Source organism: Apaloderma vittatum, unplaced genomic scaffold, assembly GCF_000703405.1.
Source record: "Apaloderma vittatum isolate BGI_N311 unplaced genomic scaffold, ASM70340v1 scaffold4092, whole genome shotgun sequence".
Taxonomy (NCBI): Eukaryota; Metazoa; Chordata; class Aves; order Trogoniformes; family Trogonidae; genus Apaloderma; species Apaloderma vittatum.
The window spans coordinates 17641-31659 of NW_009701751.1; the positions used below are offsets into that span (position 1 = coordinate 17641).

At 42.1% G+C, this 14019-nt stretch overlaps 1 protein-coding gene across 1 annotated transcript in view; it reads right to left on the reverse strand.

Moving 5' to 3' along the window:
- Positions 1 to 14019, reverse strand: part of MEGF11 (multiple EGF-like-domains 11) — a gene marked incomplete at both ends in the record, with an annotated part of 178334 nt that overhangs the window by 16864 nt on the left and 147451 nt on the right. The window contains 2 exons of the mRNA XM_009879255.1: positions 355 to 489; positions 3147 to 3293. Of these exons, the coding sequence (XP_009877557.1) occupies positions 355 to 489; positions 3147 to 3293 (282 nt within the window). The remainder of the gene's footprint in view (positions 1 to 354; positions 490 to 3146; positions 3294 to 14019) is intronic.

Consider the following 14019-nt stretch of genomic DNA (forward strand, 5'->3'; position numbering starts at 1 on the left):
CCTGCTGAAAACGGGTGCATGAAGGTGCCACTGGCATTTAGGACACGGTAGGCTTAGCAGAAAGGAAAATGAAACCATCGGATGGCTGTTATATTTACAGCAGGTGTCTCATTCCATATTCATTTCAATACAGAGCGGCAGCCCTGTTTTATTTATGAAAGCAGGAGCACATCATATTTACAAAAGGGTGACTAAGTACCTATTTGCATTTTCCCTCTGAAGTAAAGAATTTCTTGTCATCTAAACTGCTGAAACAAGGGAAAAAGGCAGGAACCTTGTGATCGGTCATGCTGCAAAGCGACAGGCACAGAAACTCGGGAAGGGGGTGGGTTTTGGGGGGCTTGGGCTCAGTACCTTGGTTGCAGAGAGTGCCAAAGAATCCAGGCAAGCAGTCGCAGTGTCCTGACACGTGGTGACACGGCCCGTTGCTGTGCACGCACTGAGGGCATGGCTGGCTGCAGTGGTGTCCGTAAAAGCCGGGGGGACAAACTGAAGACCAAACAAAACAAGCCATCAAGGGTTTTCAAGAGATTTCTCATAGCTAAGAGCTTGAGAATTCTCTCACTGTCTTCGTCCCAAACCGATACTTCTTTATTTATAAAACCACAATTTCATGAGCAGTTGAAATTATGAAGCCTGCTGCATTATCCCGTGTCTAATGCAGTGCGAGCTCTGAGTAAAACTGCTGCTCTGGTTCAAACATTCACACCATCTAACTCACCTCAGTCCTTGGCTATTTAATAATACAGAGGAGCCCTCTCAGCAGCCTCTCTCTCCCCAGACACTAATTTGAGTCTCTCCAGCCTGCCCCAGCTAAACTCTTTTAAAAAACACAGGAGTTTAAGATGTGGAAGATCTCTGCAGCCCCACTGCAGACACAGTTAATAACACATATTCCAAAGCCTTTAAGAGAGGTCGGAGGAGAACCACTTACACACACGTCCAGACAACAGAACCTCAGAAAGCCATCTCCTTCGGAAATTCAGCTAAGAAATCAGATGAGGTGTACTAGGAAAATCTCAATATTTTACATCTAATCAACTATGTCAAAAAACATGATTTCTAAAAAGCTGATTTCTAAAAATATTAGGTGCAATACGTGTGTTCAGCTGGGACAGTCAGTTTATACCTGCCATCGCAGGAGCAGCATCCATCAGTGAAGAACAGAATCTAAAAATGGTAATTACGGTAACAGCATGCAAAATCACCTAATTTGCATCAGTAATCACACCGGATAGCTGAGTAAACTTGTCATGAACTCTGTGCTTAATTTGCTTGAAACCTGAATTGAAATTATTATAGAATCTGTACATAAGGTATAGTGCCAAGATTATGGCTCAGTATCTCCTATAAATGTGCATTGTCGCTTCTAAGCACACGTAGAATGAAAAACCATCCACTGTCCAAACATTCACTGTGACAGGTAAGCGCAAAGAAATGTTAAACTGCAGTAAGTAACTGTGAAAACGATTTTTTATGGTTTTTATTTTTACTCCTGTGGTTCTCTGTTACATAGTTCTGTCTCGGTGGTTACTAGATCATGCCCATTCTATTTTTTCACCAAATGAGAATTTTTCTCTTGGTCAGTATGTTCAGAGAGGGTGTCAGGTTCTTCCACTACTGCAGATTTTCAGCTGGAACTTAGCTGACAGGTTTGTTGATGATGCCCTAGCTATAAAACAACCTGGATCATTCCTGGAGACATTTCTGCAGGCCCCAGAGCAGTAAACTATCCCAGTGTCTCCTGTAATTCTGACTGCGCAGACAGACCAGGCTGGCTGGCTGAGTAGCATCTTCAGTACTGCCTTTTACAGTCTAAATTCTGTTTCCAAATTAATTTTCAAGAGAAAAACAGGAATGATTTTGAGACCAAACCCAGCAAGCTCAAGCTACCTTCTCCTGCAGAAGTTTCCTCTTCACTTGAGCCTGAACCCAGCAGAAGAGCTGGAAGCGAGCTCAGTTCCCTGGCTGTATATTCAGAAAAGCATTTCAGCAGCACGAGGCAACAGCTGAAGCATTCGCAGGACCCCTCTGCTGTCACCCCACTGGGGAGGAAAACTTATCCCCATTAGGTCCTTAGCAAATGTCCTCTGGGAGCAGCCTCATCACTGGAGTTGCAAACTGGGGACATACATAGTTTGACTCTACGTGCCATTAGCTGATAAAACTTCATCTCAGAAAGGTCGGAAACTATTAACTTCTGGAAGTTTTGCACTCTTAGTGTTTCAAATTCGTAGAACAATTTCCTCCCCAATTCCCTGAAGCTCTGAGCACCACATTTTAGCCTTGGAGAGAGGTCTTGCAGCTATATAGATACGCTGAAGCACCTGGAAATTAGAGTTTATAATGGAAATGCTTATAGCCATTAACTACAGCAGTGCTAGAGGTCATCATTCTAATGGCTTTAAATAAAAATTGTCAGCTACAAATTATTTTTAGAGATGAGTGTGTTCTAGCGTTGAGTGTAACAGGTGAAATCAAAGGGGATATGTGAACTGGGCACACAGGATGTCTTACAAGAAGAACAAGAGCTGCTGCAGAAGAGAGACAAATCTACTTCTTGTTTACACAGGAAGATGGTTGCATATAGTTTGGATCAGTGAATAAGGGTTCCTACGGGGTAAATGTAGCTTCCCAGACAAAGCAAAGGAGAGGATTTTTATTCTCCTCAGCACATATTAATACATAGCAGCAGAGCAGACAGGAGCAATTTCAGGCTGCTGTGCTCCTTTTTCTGGCATATAAGAAAACATCGTCTTATTCTGATAGCCAACGCTCATCCACTTGGCATTATGCGATGGGTCAGAGCTGACTCTGTTTAACATGTATCCCGTAGCTCACCATGACTTAAACGTAAGTTTTTGTCCAGATCCTGCCTAGTTTAATATGTAAAGATGTTGTTCCTTTGTTCAGACCACCTGTAACCTCCAGGGGCTGTGGAAGACCAGAAGAAGAAACACAAGGCACAGCTCAGTGCAGTAGAGCTCTTGACTGAGTAGAGTTCTTGACTGAGAAGCATTTTGGAGGCCCCCTTTGGCCCTTAGGAAGCCACAAGCTAAAGCAGCTCAGAAACCTACGTCTCTGGTGTCACAAACAAGCATTTCTACCTCCTTTGCTCCTGCCACCACATCAATGGAAAATCTTACTTCTCTGGCACAAGGGTCCTCTGTATCCTGGTGCACAGTCACAGGTCCCATCCTCTGGGGAGCAGGATCCCCCGTTCTCACAGTTGCAGGAGATGGAGCAGTTTGGTCCCCAGCGGCCCTGGGCGCACGTGTTGTCACAGTGGATGCCTGAAGACGTAAAGACACGCATTAGGTTTCACACAGCTTACTCTGCTCGTTGATCAAAGAAATGTTTGGCTGGACTGATACCTCACAGTACATCACAGAGCAAACGAGGGAAGCCGGAGAGGAAATAGCTCTCCTTTTATCTGCTTAATAAAGTGAAAATTAGGAAAATGCCAAACAGGTGAATCCTGTAGGTGTTAGTGGGTTCCTATTCAGTCCTTAGCTTGATTAAAGAAAATCTGCATGTCATCGGAGAGATGAAGGTCAGGAATTGCTTTAAAGTCACAAATGTCTCAAATAACTGGTCTGCGAACATGAAGTTTATTGAAGCCTGATTACTTACATGACGTGAATTGGAAGATCAAAAAAAGAAAAAGCAGGGTTCTGCAAACACACGGCGAGTACTTTGACTCTTGAACAGAGGTAAACGCAGTTCTATGTTGTTTATGGTAACAACTCCATGCTCTGAGTTACTATGCACATACCCCACATCCACCTTCTAACTCTTTGAGTTCGGTGTTAATGAACTGAGTTCTGATCTAGCAAGTGGCCATATGTGGGCATGTTAAATGGGGACTGAGAACTCGCAATCCAGCTCCCAGGGATTCCCAGGGTTGTTGTTTGGTATTTATTATTATGAAAAGCAAAGCTTGAGACACTGATAGAAGCACACAGCCAGAAAGCTTAACATGAGGCTTCTGGCATTGTTCCAACCATTTTTCTCTCAACTGGTGACTTTTCAAAACAACCTTGTGCCACGCCACGTTGCAGACAAATGCAATCTTCAGGTGTTGAGCCTGCACACCATCACTTGTCCCAGTGACTCATATTCCACTGGGATAGGACAGTACCCACACCTGCAATTAGCAGAGCCAGTTGCATGGTCAAGGGCTCTTTGGAGTGAAAAAGCTTTGCAGGATCATGAATGGAGACATGAAGCACTGCCAGGTGCAGGGAGTGGCGTGAGCAGCGGCATGCTGTAGATATTGATAACAACAGCAAAAAAAAAATTAATCCCAGCCCGGCTTAAAAATTTTCCTGACAACATTACCCCACCAGGTGCCTCACCCCTGCGGCACCGAGATTTGACGGTGTACCCACGCCCTAGCTAGGCTTTCAACATGAAGATGTTCTTTATCACCCATGCACATGTCCCCGCTGCATAATGGGATAAATGCAGACAAGGGCTCCGGGAGCACCAGCCTCAGCCAGAGGTTGGATTAGTACCTTGCTAAGGAGAAATACAATCCCAAGTAATTTCCTCCACCTCTGATAACTTCATCTGGATGCTACAGGTAATGGACTGTATTTGTGAAGCTGTGATCTGTACGGTCACCAAACTTTGAGGATTATTAAACCGGCTAAAAGTCATTATAAACACACTTACAGTGCAGTTTCAAGTTATAAATCTCTGAAGTTAATACAGTCAGAAATACTGCAGAGCCAAAATTTCCCTTTTCTGAAGATTAATCACACAATTATGATGTCCCTTCCTAGAAAATCTTAACCAAGTCTGGCAAAAATACAGTTTGAAATGGGGTTTCTAGTAATACACGATCATAGCTTTATTTATAAGGAGGCATGGTCTGTGCTGTAGAGCTTAATAAAAAACACATTAAAATATAGCAAAACCGTAACACAAGCTCAATCGCTTCACATCTAAGGAAATAAATCTGAAAAAAGGGATGCAGAAAGAGACAAAGAACATTTATGTTAGTAAAATCAAGAAAAAACAATTGTTTTAATGCAGTCCTGCCCACTCCCCTTGAAAATTAATATAACCTTGGATTACTTAAACAGTAAATGCTTTGTGTGTGCGTTTATGTAATATATCTACAGCACTCTGTAATTAAAAAGTCATACAATAAGTCACAAACAAGTAAACACATTTCGTATTTATACATACATATATACGATCATTTATAGTTTTGAGAGTCTCAGCGTGAGCTCCCAGAAATGAAATTCAGACACAAATGTAGAAAAATGTGTTGCTTTTCCCCCTGACTGCAGCATTAAAAATGCAATTCTCTCCTTGTGAATGGGCTATTTATAAACGGAGACAATTAAAGAGCGTTATTTCTTGTCTCTTTTGGCAAAGTTTGAGGAAGAATGACATTGACTCCCTGCTCTTGAAAGGTACCTGAATTAGAATGCCATGGCTGTTCTTCGCAGCAGCAAAGTCCTTCCTTTAGTAATGAATAATGAGGGATGTCTTCCCGCTCCTAACGAAGGCAATGAGTCATTGCGAAGCCGATTGTTGTAACCAAATGTAAAGGGAGGGAAAGGAAACCTTCTAGAAGACGCTGATACCCGTTGCAGCAGTTAGTTATTTATATATTTTTCAGAAGACAACTGGGAAGGTGCCACAATCAATTTTTATTACTTCGTATTTCTCTATTGCTCTTCTCATGGAAGACTTCAGTTTTGGAGGCTCCTACACTCATTGAAATGCAAATGTAAATGAGAAGTTAAAATTGCATTCGGACATACATGTCTTATGGAACTGTGCTAAAAAAAGCACCTTAATTTTATAATTCCCTAACCTGACAGCATGTGAAAAAGGGTCCATCTCTCCCAGCCAGTTTACAATCAGAGCCAGTGAAGCAGCAGGCTTCTTCAACGTAAAACTTTAATGTTTGCTTTGGAACTCGCTGATGAACACTTCTGATAAGCAATTAGTTTTCAATTTCCAGAAGTACTAAAAATGCTGAAGTTGGCAAATCTCTGTATTATCCCATGTTACAACCACAGATTCCTAATTTGTGAACAAATTCCTTTTTTCACAAGCATGATGCAGAAATGAGAAAGAAGACTATCAGAAGAAGTCCCCGAAGCTGCAGGAAGCAATTCTACGCATAAACTCTATTGCCTAGATACCAGGAAATTATCTTATTACCTGAGGCCGTGGTTCACAATTGCACATACTAATATGAAATTGCACTTCCAAGACCTTCTTAAACAATGTTCTGGGGGTGAATTGTATATGAAATTCAAGTAACTGACATAAAATTATAGTTATCCGCTGAAAATGGGCAAACAGAAGTGGTGGGGATAGAGGGAGAGGAGAGAGAGTGTCTGGCAAGAGCACTGGCCAGCAGAAACTTATCAAGTCACTTATGCTGTGTGGTAATAATATATATCATATATGGTACTCCAATTCTGCTGCATAGCAGCTAAAGAAGTGCACCTCTGGTGACTTGATATCATGCAAGTTTGTGTCTGGCTTATATGAAGCCGTGTAAACTTTTACCAGATGAAGCTGGTTCTTCGTATTAAAATTTCCAAATTAAGCTAGGGTACGTTCAGCCAAAATCTCCACAACCATCACTAAAAGGAGCGAGAAAAAAAAGGAAAAGAAAAAGGAAATAGGAAAAGGAAATAGGAGAAGGAAAAGGAAAAGGAAATAGGAAAAGGAAATAGGAGAAGGAAACAGGAAAAGGAAAAGGAGAAGGAAAAAGAAAGAAAAAGAAAAAGAAAAAGAAAAAGAAAAAGAAAAAGAAAAAGAAAAAGAAAAAGAAAAAGAAAAAGAAAAAGAAAAAGAAAAAGAAAAAGAAAAAGAAAAAAAAGAAAAAGAAAAAGGAAAAAGAACCCCCCCGAGCCATACAGCTGGGATGTAAGGCATTTACTGAAGAGCTACCTCATATATGACTTCCATTAATAATCTTCAATGGCTTCAGTGAAAGTTTGTCAAAGTAATGCAGATTTAGCACTGCCGTACCAATATCACACTCAAGGACTTTGGAGGGCGAAATTCCTGAAGGCCAGACATAAGCAGAATCCCCTTTTTTCCCTCTCCAGCTTACTCGTGCAATTGCACTTGTGCTTGGGGATTACGTCTCTAGCTCTTAATAAAGCCTGCCATTGTTTCTCTGCCTTGTCTCTAGATAGTTGGAAACTAATACTCCAAACACAATAGAAGAACAAAAATGGACAGAATAAATGAAAACGAGTGGCCTATTTTTGACCACTGCTATTCCCTGGACAGTAGCCTCTGCAGCAGGGTCTGCACGCTGCCCAGCATCTAATTATTTTTCAGGGACGCAGGAATCTGATAAATTATAGGATGTAGCTCCCTTCCCCCAACATACTTTAATTTTATATCTACCAGCGTACAACTGTAATTATTTCTCTGAATAAGATCTTCAGCCTTTTTTTTTTTTCAATAGTCACAATCTAAAGACAGATGCAACATCAATTACCAATGACAGGAATGATTTCAGCAGACGTTTGAATCCAACACAAACACTGTGCTCTCCTCCACCTGTCTTTCAACTTGACATGAAGTCATAATAATCTCTTATTTCTGGCATTTGAATAGCTTTGGAAAGAACTGCTTTTTATGCAGAAATAGGCAATGGATTTGGACTTACACGGGCAATACAGCGGAGGCCTGAGGTTTGGTTTGCTCTGGAACGCCCGGCAGTTTTGTCCCTGGCACTACTAATTCTTAATGGTGCTTTCTCTACTTGTTGTCGCAGTACACAGCGGCAAAACCACAACGGCAGCAATACTGCCTCAATAGCAGCTCATCAATTAGAGATGCAAGGCTATTTTAGGGAAGAAATTGCAGCAAGTGGGCCAGCTGGATCGTACTGAAAGGAGGTTTGGGAACCTATCACTGGGTCGGAGCCAAGGGCCACTGAGGTCTCCCAGAAGTCTTACCTTTGGCCTCTTCATTGGTACATTTCCTTCCAATAACGATTCCTAGAATCACACATTTTCTTTAACCTTATTCTCTTCTCCCCAGCACTCTCATTGCTGTTATGCTTGTGTTTTCCCTATTAATTTTATTTAAATCAACTTTGTATTTCAGGTTAGATCAGCGTGCTTCCCTAAGTAGTGAATATTTGAGTGCTTCAGCCTATAAAAGGTAAAAGAACATTCAACAAGAACATAAGAAGAACTGTCCAATTAGCTCTGGATGAGCTGTTCAGGTGTTATGGCAGCATACGAACAAGAGTTCACAAAGAATACTTGATGCTTTTCTAGCACTTTCTTCATATTTATCACACCTTCATATTTATTCCTACCTGAGGCAAACCCTGAAGTATTTGACTCAGATCCAGTCAGAAACATCACAGCAAAATTCGTGACAGCTCAGCATTTAAGGATGCTGAAGAACGAGAAAATCTGCTTGGGGAGGGCAGCAGATAGAAGAAAACATAAAGGGATCTCTCCTAAAATTAAATGGAATCATTAAGAATTGATGGCTGCTCATCAAGTCTGCAAACAAGCTATTTTTGTTTGTGTATAGTGAAACTATTCAACGGAGATAACAGCAGCCACATTCACATTATCTACGAACTTTGACGGTGTTCTCAACATGCTTTTCTAACGGTGAATTATTTTTTGACTCGGCGGCGGCGGAGCCCTTGCTTCGCTTGCCAAGCCCTGGGCACTGGTGGGCTTCAGGGGGGCGACTCCTGGGTATAACAGCCCATCAGTCTAAATGAAACCTCCATGATCCGGCCCTAAATAATGAAGAATAAGCCTTTCCCTGCAGCCAGTTTAAAATTCCAAATTGTCTCTTAGCTCATCATTGCAAGGGCGATTTATGCACCCATTAACGTAGGTGTTTTTTCAGAAAGTAATATACTTACAGCCTAATGCACCTCTGCGGAGCACTGATCGTACCCCTATTTTTAATTATCTAGAGAAAACTCCAGATATGAATCATCCAACTCCGGGCATTTATGTAATAAAAGCTTTTGAGGCAAGAGACCTACCTCACAAGAAATAAGTGTAAGTCAAAATGTTTGCTAAAATTAAGGATCATCCGGTTCCCTTCGCTACAGGATATTCTCCAGGGAGCACTATTGCAGGAAGAAAAGCTGCCACTGGTGGAAAAGGGCAGATCTCAAAGAGAACAGCACTAAAAGGGAGCAAGGTCTATACAGCTGCCCTTCACCTTCAGGATGCTCCTACTTCTCAAGCTCTGGACAGGTTTCAGGCCAGGAAGGGGGAGAAACTTGGGAAAGATCCGAGCAGCCCATCAGCAGGTAAGGGAAGGATTTGTAAGCGGGAACAAAAGGATTGCTTTCCTTTCTCAAACATTCGAGCCCCCGAGCTAAGCCCTGAGCCACGAGCACAGCTTAGCAAGAGCTGCTGAACAGCTGAATGTGTGCAAGCCTGAAATCCAACCTTTTGTCCTTTGTGTAGAATGGGAAGGAAGGTGTTTACACTCGTCAGTGCAAACACTTCCACCAATAACATATATATATATATAACATTTGAGCTTGCTGGCTGTTTATTGAAGGATCTTTCCTTTTTCTTCCTCCACACTGAGCATGCCAGCATCCAGTATTTAGTCTGCTGGAATATTCACAAATAATTTTTCACCGCTTCTCGCCCACATTTATTTATAGGTAAACGTATGGTAAACACAGCCAGGCTTATATATAGAATGCCTCCATAGAAGAATGGAAAATGGGTGAATATCTCTAGCATCGAGTTTAATTTTTTTTTAGAACCCATTAAATTAGCATAGTCCAGGATGCCATCCAAGCTGTATCTTTTCACCTAAATTTAAAAGCTGTCTTTTAATAAGTGAAAACAAACCCCAAAATAAATACAAAGATAAACGAACTCATATTCTTCTGTGTTTATAAGAGCAATACTGCAATCATTTGCATGCATGCTTAAGTTTAGCAGTAAGCTATTCTAATTATAATCTAAGGGTCTGATCCAACTCCCACTGAATGAGTGGCAAAAATCCAACCGATTTCATGAAAGGTGAAATATAGACTAAATCTGGCACAGGACAAACACAACTGAACCTCACTTGGAGGAGAATCTGGAGCCCCCTAGAAATCTGCCAAGGAATGCACAGACATAATTAATGTCAGGACATCAATGAAGTCTTTGATATAAGTTCATAATTCATATTTTTTAAAATTAGCCCTATATCATACTTAAAGGTTCCTGTCAAAGAGAGAATTTTTAAGCACAGCCTGACATTAAAATCTTATCAACTCACTTGAAATTAAGTCAATGAAAAATTAAAGCTAATTTCTAATAAGCTTATGTTACATTCATAGACTAAAGGGCACTTGTCGAATGCAGAGAGTAAGCATACCTTTTCCCATGGAAAAGACTTTCACATCTGAAAGACAGAGGCCAGAAGAGAGGCTAAAATGCACCATTTTAGACTGCCTCTAAAAATGTCTAGTTTTTCTGTCTGCTTAAAGCTAATGGAAGGATACAGAATAATCAGAGAAATAAATTATTAACTTACAAATCTGGGATACGACTGCCAAAAATGATAAGTGCAAAATATGGTTTAGATAATGGGGTTAGACATCTAGAAAATGCATGTTTCATAGGAACTTACTCTTGCTCCATTCTGGTATTTTAGGCTCTGTATTTGGAAGCTCGAGAGTATGAAACAGTCTGATTCAAAACAAAAAAAAGCCAACCCACAATATTATGAATTCTAAAATGCTGCGGATGTCTTCAGCTAAAAATCTGTAGGTGCATAAATCAAGACTTTCTATCTGGTTTTAAAGATGCGTGGAGATGTCAGCTACCAATTATATCAGTATGCTCTTGGAGTTGATCTCTTAATGAGAATGGAATTTGGCTTCAACCTAGTACAGATGAGGACGGGATCTGGCCCTAAGATTATAAACTCGATACTGCTGCAATGGAAGAAAAGTCATATTAACACAAACAAAATCCATTTTATGGGAAGCTAAACGGAAAGTTCTGCGTGCGCTTTTTTTTTTCTTCTTTTTGCAAAGAACTCAGAAAAACCGAAGTTAAAAATACCTTAGAGCTCAGCGTCAAAGTGGTCACTGTTTCTTTAAAATTCAAAAAGGCCTTCCCTTGAGTAACAGGCTTATCAGTTTTCCTGAATTAATGTGTCCACAGGAGGGAAGAAACGTGTTTCGGTGTTTGAGTGACAGTGCAGATGTCACTCGCAGCCTGCAAATTCTCACCGACGCCAAGTCTCATTCCTCAAAGCTCACCTTATCTGTGACCAGCCGGCGTTTCCGACCCCATTAACTCGCTCATACAATTGCACGTGGAAATCCTACAACTCGAGACTGCCACAACTACTGTACAATATTTCTGGACATGATAAGAGACAATTAGGGCTTATGTTGCTGGCAATGTATGAAAGTTATTGAGGCTGTAAAGGACGATGAAATATATATATATTCTGATTTCCCGTATGTAACGGCGAAGAGGGAGGCTGCTCTTACGAGACACGAATGAAGCCTGAAAGTGAAAAGTACCAACACAATAACAAGATGTTTCCTCCTTACCAGCACACACCATTTTTGTACCTCTATTGGCCATCCTGATTAAGTAAGGGAAATATGTGAGGAGTTTTTTCATAATTAACTGTGGGACGCACACGTCTATATTTCCTATCTTGCACCTACAGTACCATCCTATTTTCCCCACACATCACTGAAATCTACTGAATAAACTTTCAGAAATACAGAAAAGCTACTGGGTAACCTGGTTCGGCGGATAATCAGACAGCCTCACGACTGCAGCGTTCTGTTGAAACCAGAGCATCATACGAAAAAAAAAAAGCAGGACAGAACTAAGATTCAGATAAGACAGCATTTCAGATTAAAGGAATTCGTATAAACAGGATTTTAAGTGACCTTAATATTTACAGGAATGGAATACATCCCCCTGCAGATCTCCTCCTGTTTAATGGTGCTGTAACATCTGAAAGGTTAACAGAACACACGCCGCCACAATTAACTTGAAGCACGTTGACTCATTACAGGGAGGAGATGAGCTCGCTGCGAACACCAGCCAGGCTTTCCCCTCTGCAATCTGTTTGGAGCGGGATGTCCGACTGTGCTGGGCTCTCAGCGACAGGATGAGCAATGGCCATCTCTGCCTTCCCAGAGAGCCCTGCTCGCCTGGCTCAGGTCACGCACAAAGGCAGCTCCTCCAGAAATTAAAGGACAGCTACTGGCATTTTAATTATTGAGAGTTGTACTCAGGGAGTCACTTGAAAGCTGTGTGGTGATAACTAGTTGGTATCTGTGAGGGTTTTGGTAGGAATCACGCTGCCTGGAGGAGCGAGGAGCAGGCTGAAGGGGTTTGCAGGTCAGTTTGCCAAACCAATGCGGCTTGGCAGGAGCTGCAATTTCCAGAGCCGCGCAGCATGACACCCAACAGAGGAATGCCACCTCCCCATGTCCTCCTTAACTTCTGGCCCACTGGGCAAGGCTACCAGGGCAGCTGGTCCTTTTCTGTCCAGTTTTAGGTTATTTACTAAGTAAGAGTGGCCTAACCGAAATTTAGGACCTCATCCAGGAGAGAAGGTTGCATCTGGGCGAGGTGAGACCGATGCCTGCTTCTCCAGGACCTATCTGCTTGCAAAGGACTTGCAGGGAATGCTCCACGACGCAGCTTGGCTGCCCTTCCATTCTCTCTGCAGATTCAAGATGCAAGATCCCTGATTAACCAAATGCAATTAGCAGCGAAACACTCAATTTTCGAGCATTTTCGTTTTAACCTGAATGTACACAAAATAACACCTCCTCCACAAATGATTCGTTACGTTGGGAGTTTGTGTATCTGTGTGCACACTTACACACAGACACAGGGCTGCAAGCACGGAAGAGATACAAGTCTAAAACTCATGGCAGGTCTGGAGCAAGAGAAACCCTTATTAAACTTTAGCAAACAACCACTCAAATCAGTCAAGACTTGATCCTGCTGGGGGTTACGCTTTTCCTTTTAACCCAGCAATAGGTAAGAACACGTCTTCCTTTGATTTCAAGGGGTTTGTGTGTGAGGTTACGGTTGTGCAGTACTGGTGCAAGCTGGAGAACTCTGTCCAGCATAAGGCTGAGCCCCTAACGCATTGCATACTTCTCCGTGTGGAGGAAAACAGCTCTGTGTCACATCAGCAGGTCACAAATCTGATTTTGGCCCACATTTGAACAACTTTCACTTCACTTCTATCACACAAGAGCCTTTTGCCAACGCGGTTTTGGTGCTTTATGCGCAAACGTGTTGCCTGATCTCGTTGAGAGGCGTCCCTGCCCGTGACAGGGAGGTTGGATTAAATGATCTCTAAGGTCCCTTCTAGCCTAGGCCATTCTACTATTCTACGAAATGTTAGCTCTCTACAAAGCCATTTGAGAAACACCGTGCCTGAGTAACCGGCTTTGGGTTACTCAGCAACGACAGGGCGCAATCATCTTCAGATCTGATCTAACTTCTGCCTTCGGCTGCACAGCTACAGTTCTGCACTGCGCTTAGTGGCAAGTGTACACACATGTCTCTACGTAGCTTGTTGCCCGCGTGCTTATTTACGCACACGGCTTTGTGATGTCCTCATTGATCTGCGGGAATCTCTTCATCATCTTGCCCTCTGCCAGGCACACTCAGCTCCTGAAAATTACCTTCCCCCAGCTGGTACACACAGAAGGGCATTATCCAGAATAATAGTCGTGATGGGTGGCAGTCATAACATCATAAAAGGATGGTAGACTGCTATTAACTTACATTGTGTGCTACTCTTTACACGCCTTTTCTCTCCTTTTCCCAGTCTTCCTCCATGCTCCTACTATCTATCAGTCTCTGAAGGTTTATATCAGTAACATCTTGAAAACCACTTTAAAGAAAATGGGTTCAATCTTCCCCTTGATCTCTACATAAAACACTGACATCAAGGAGTCCCACGTGTGGGATGAACATACAGAATATGCCGTTTCAGATTAAGTTTTGTGGCTGTTGGGATCTGAAAGCC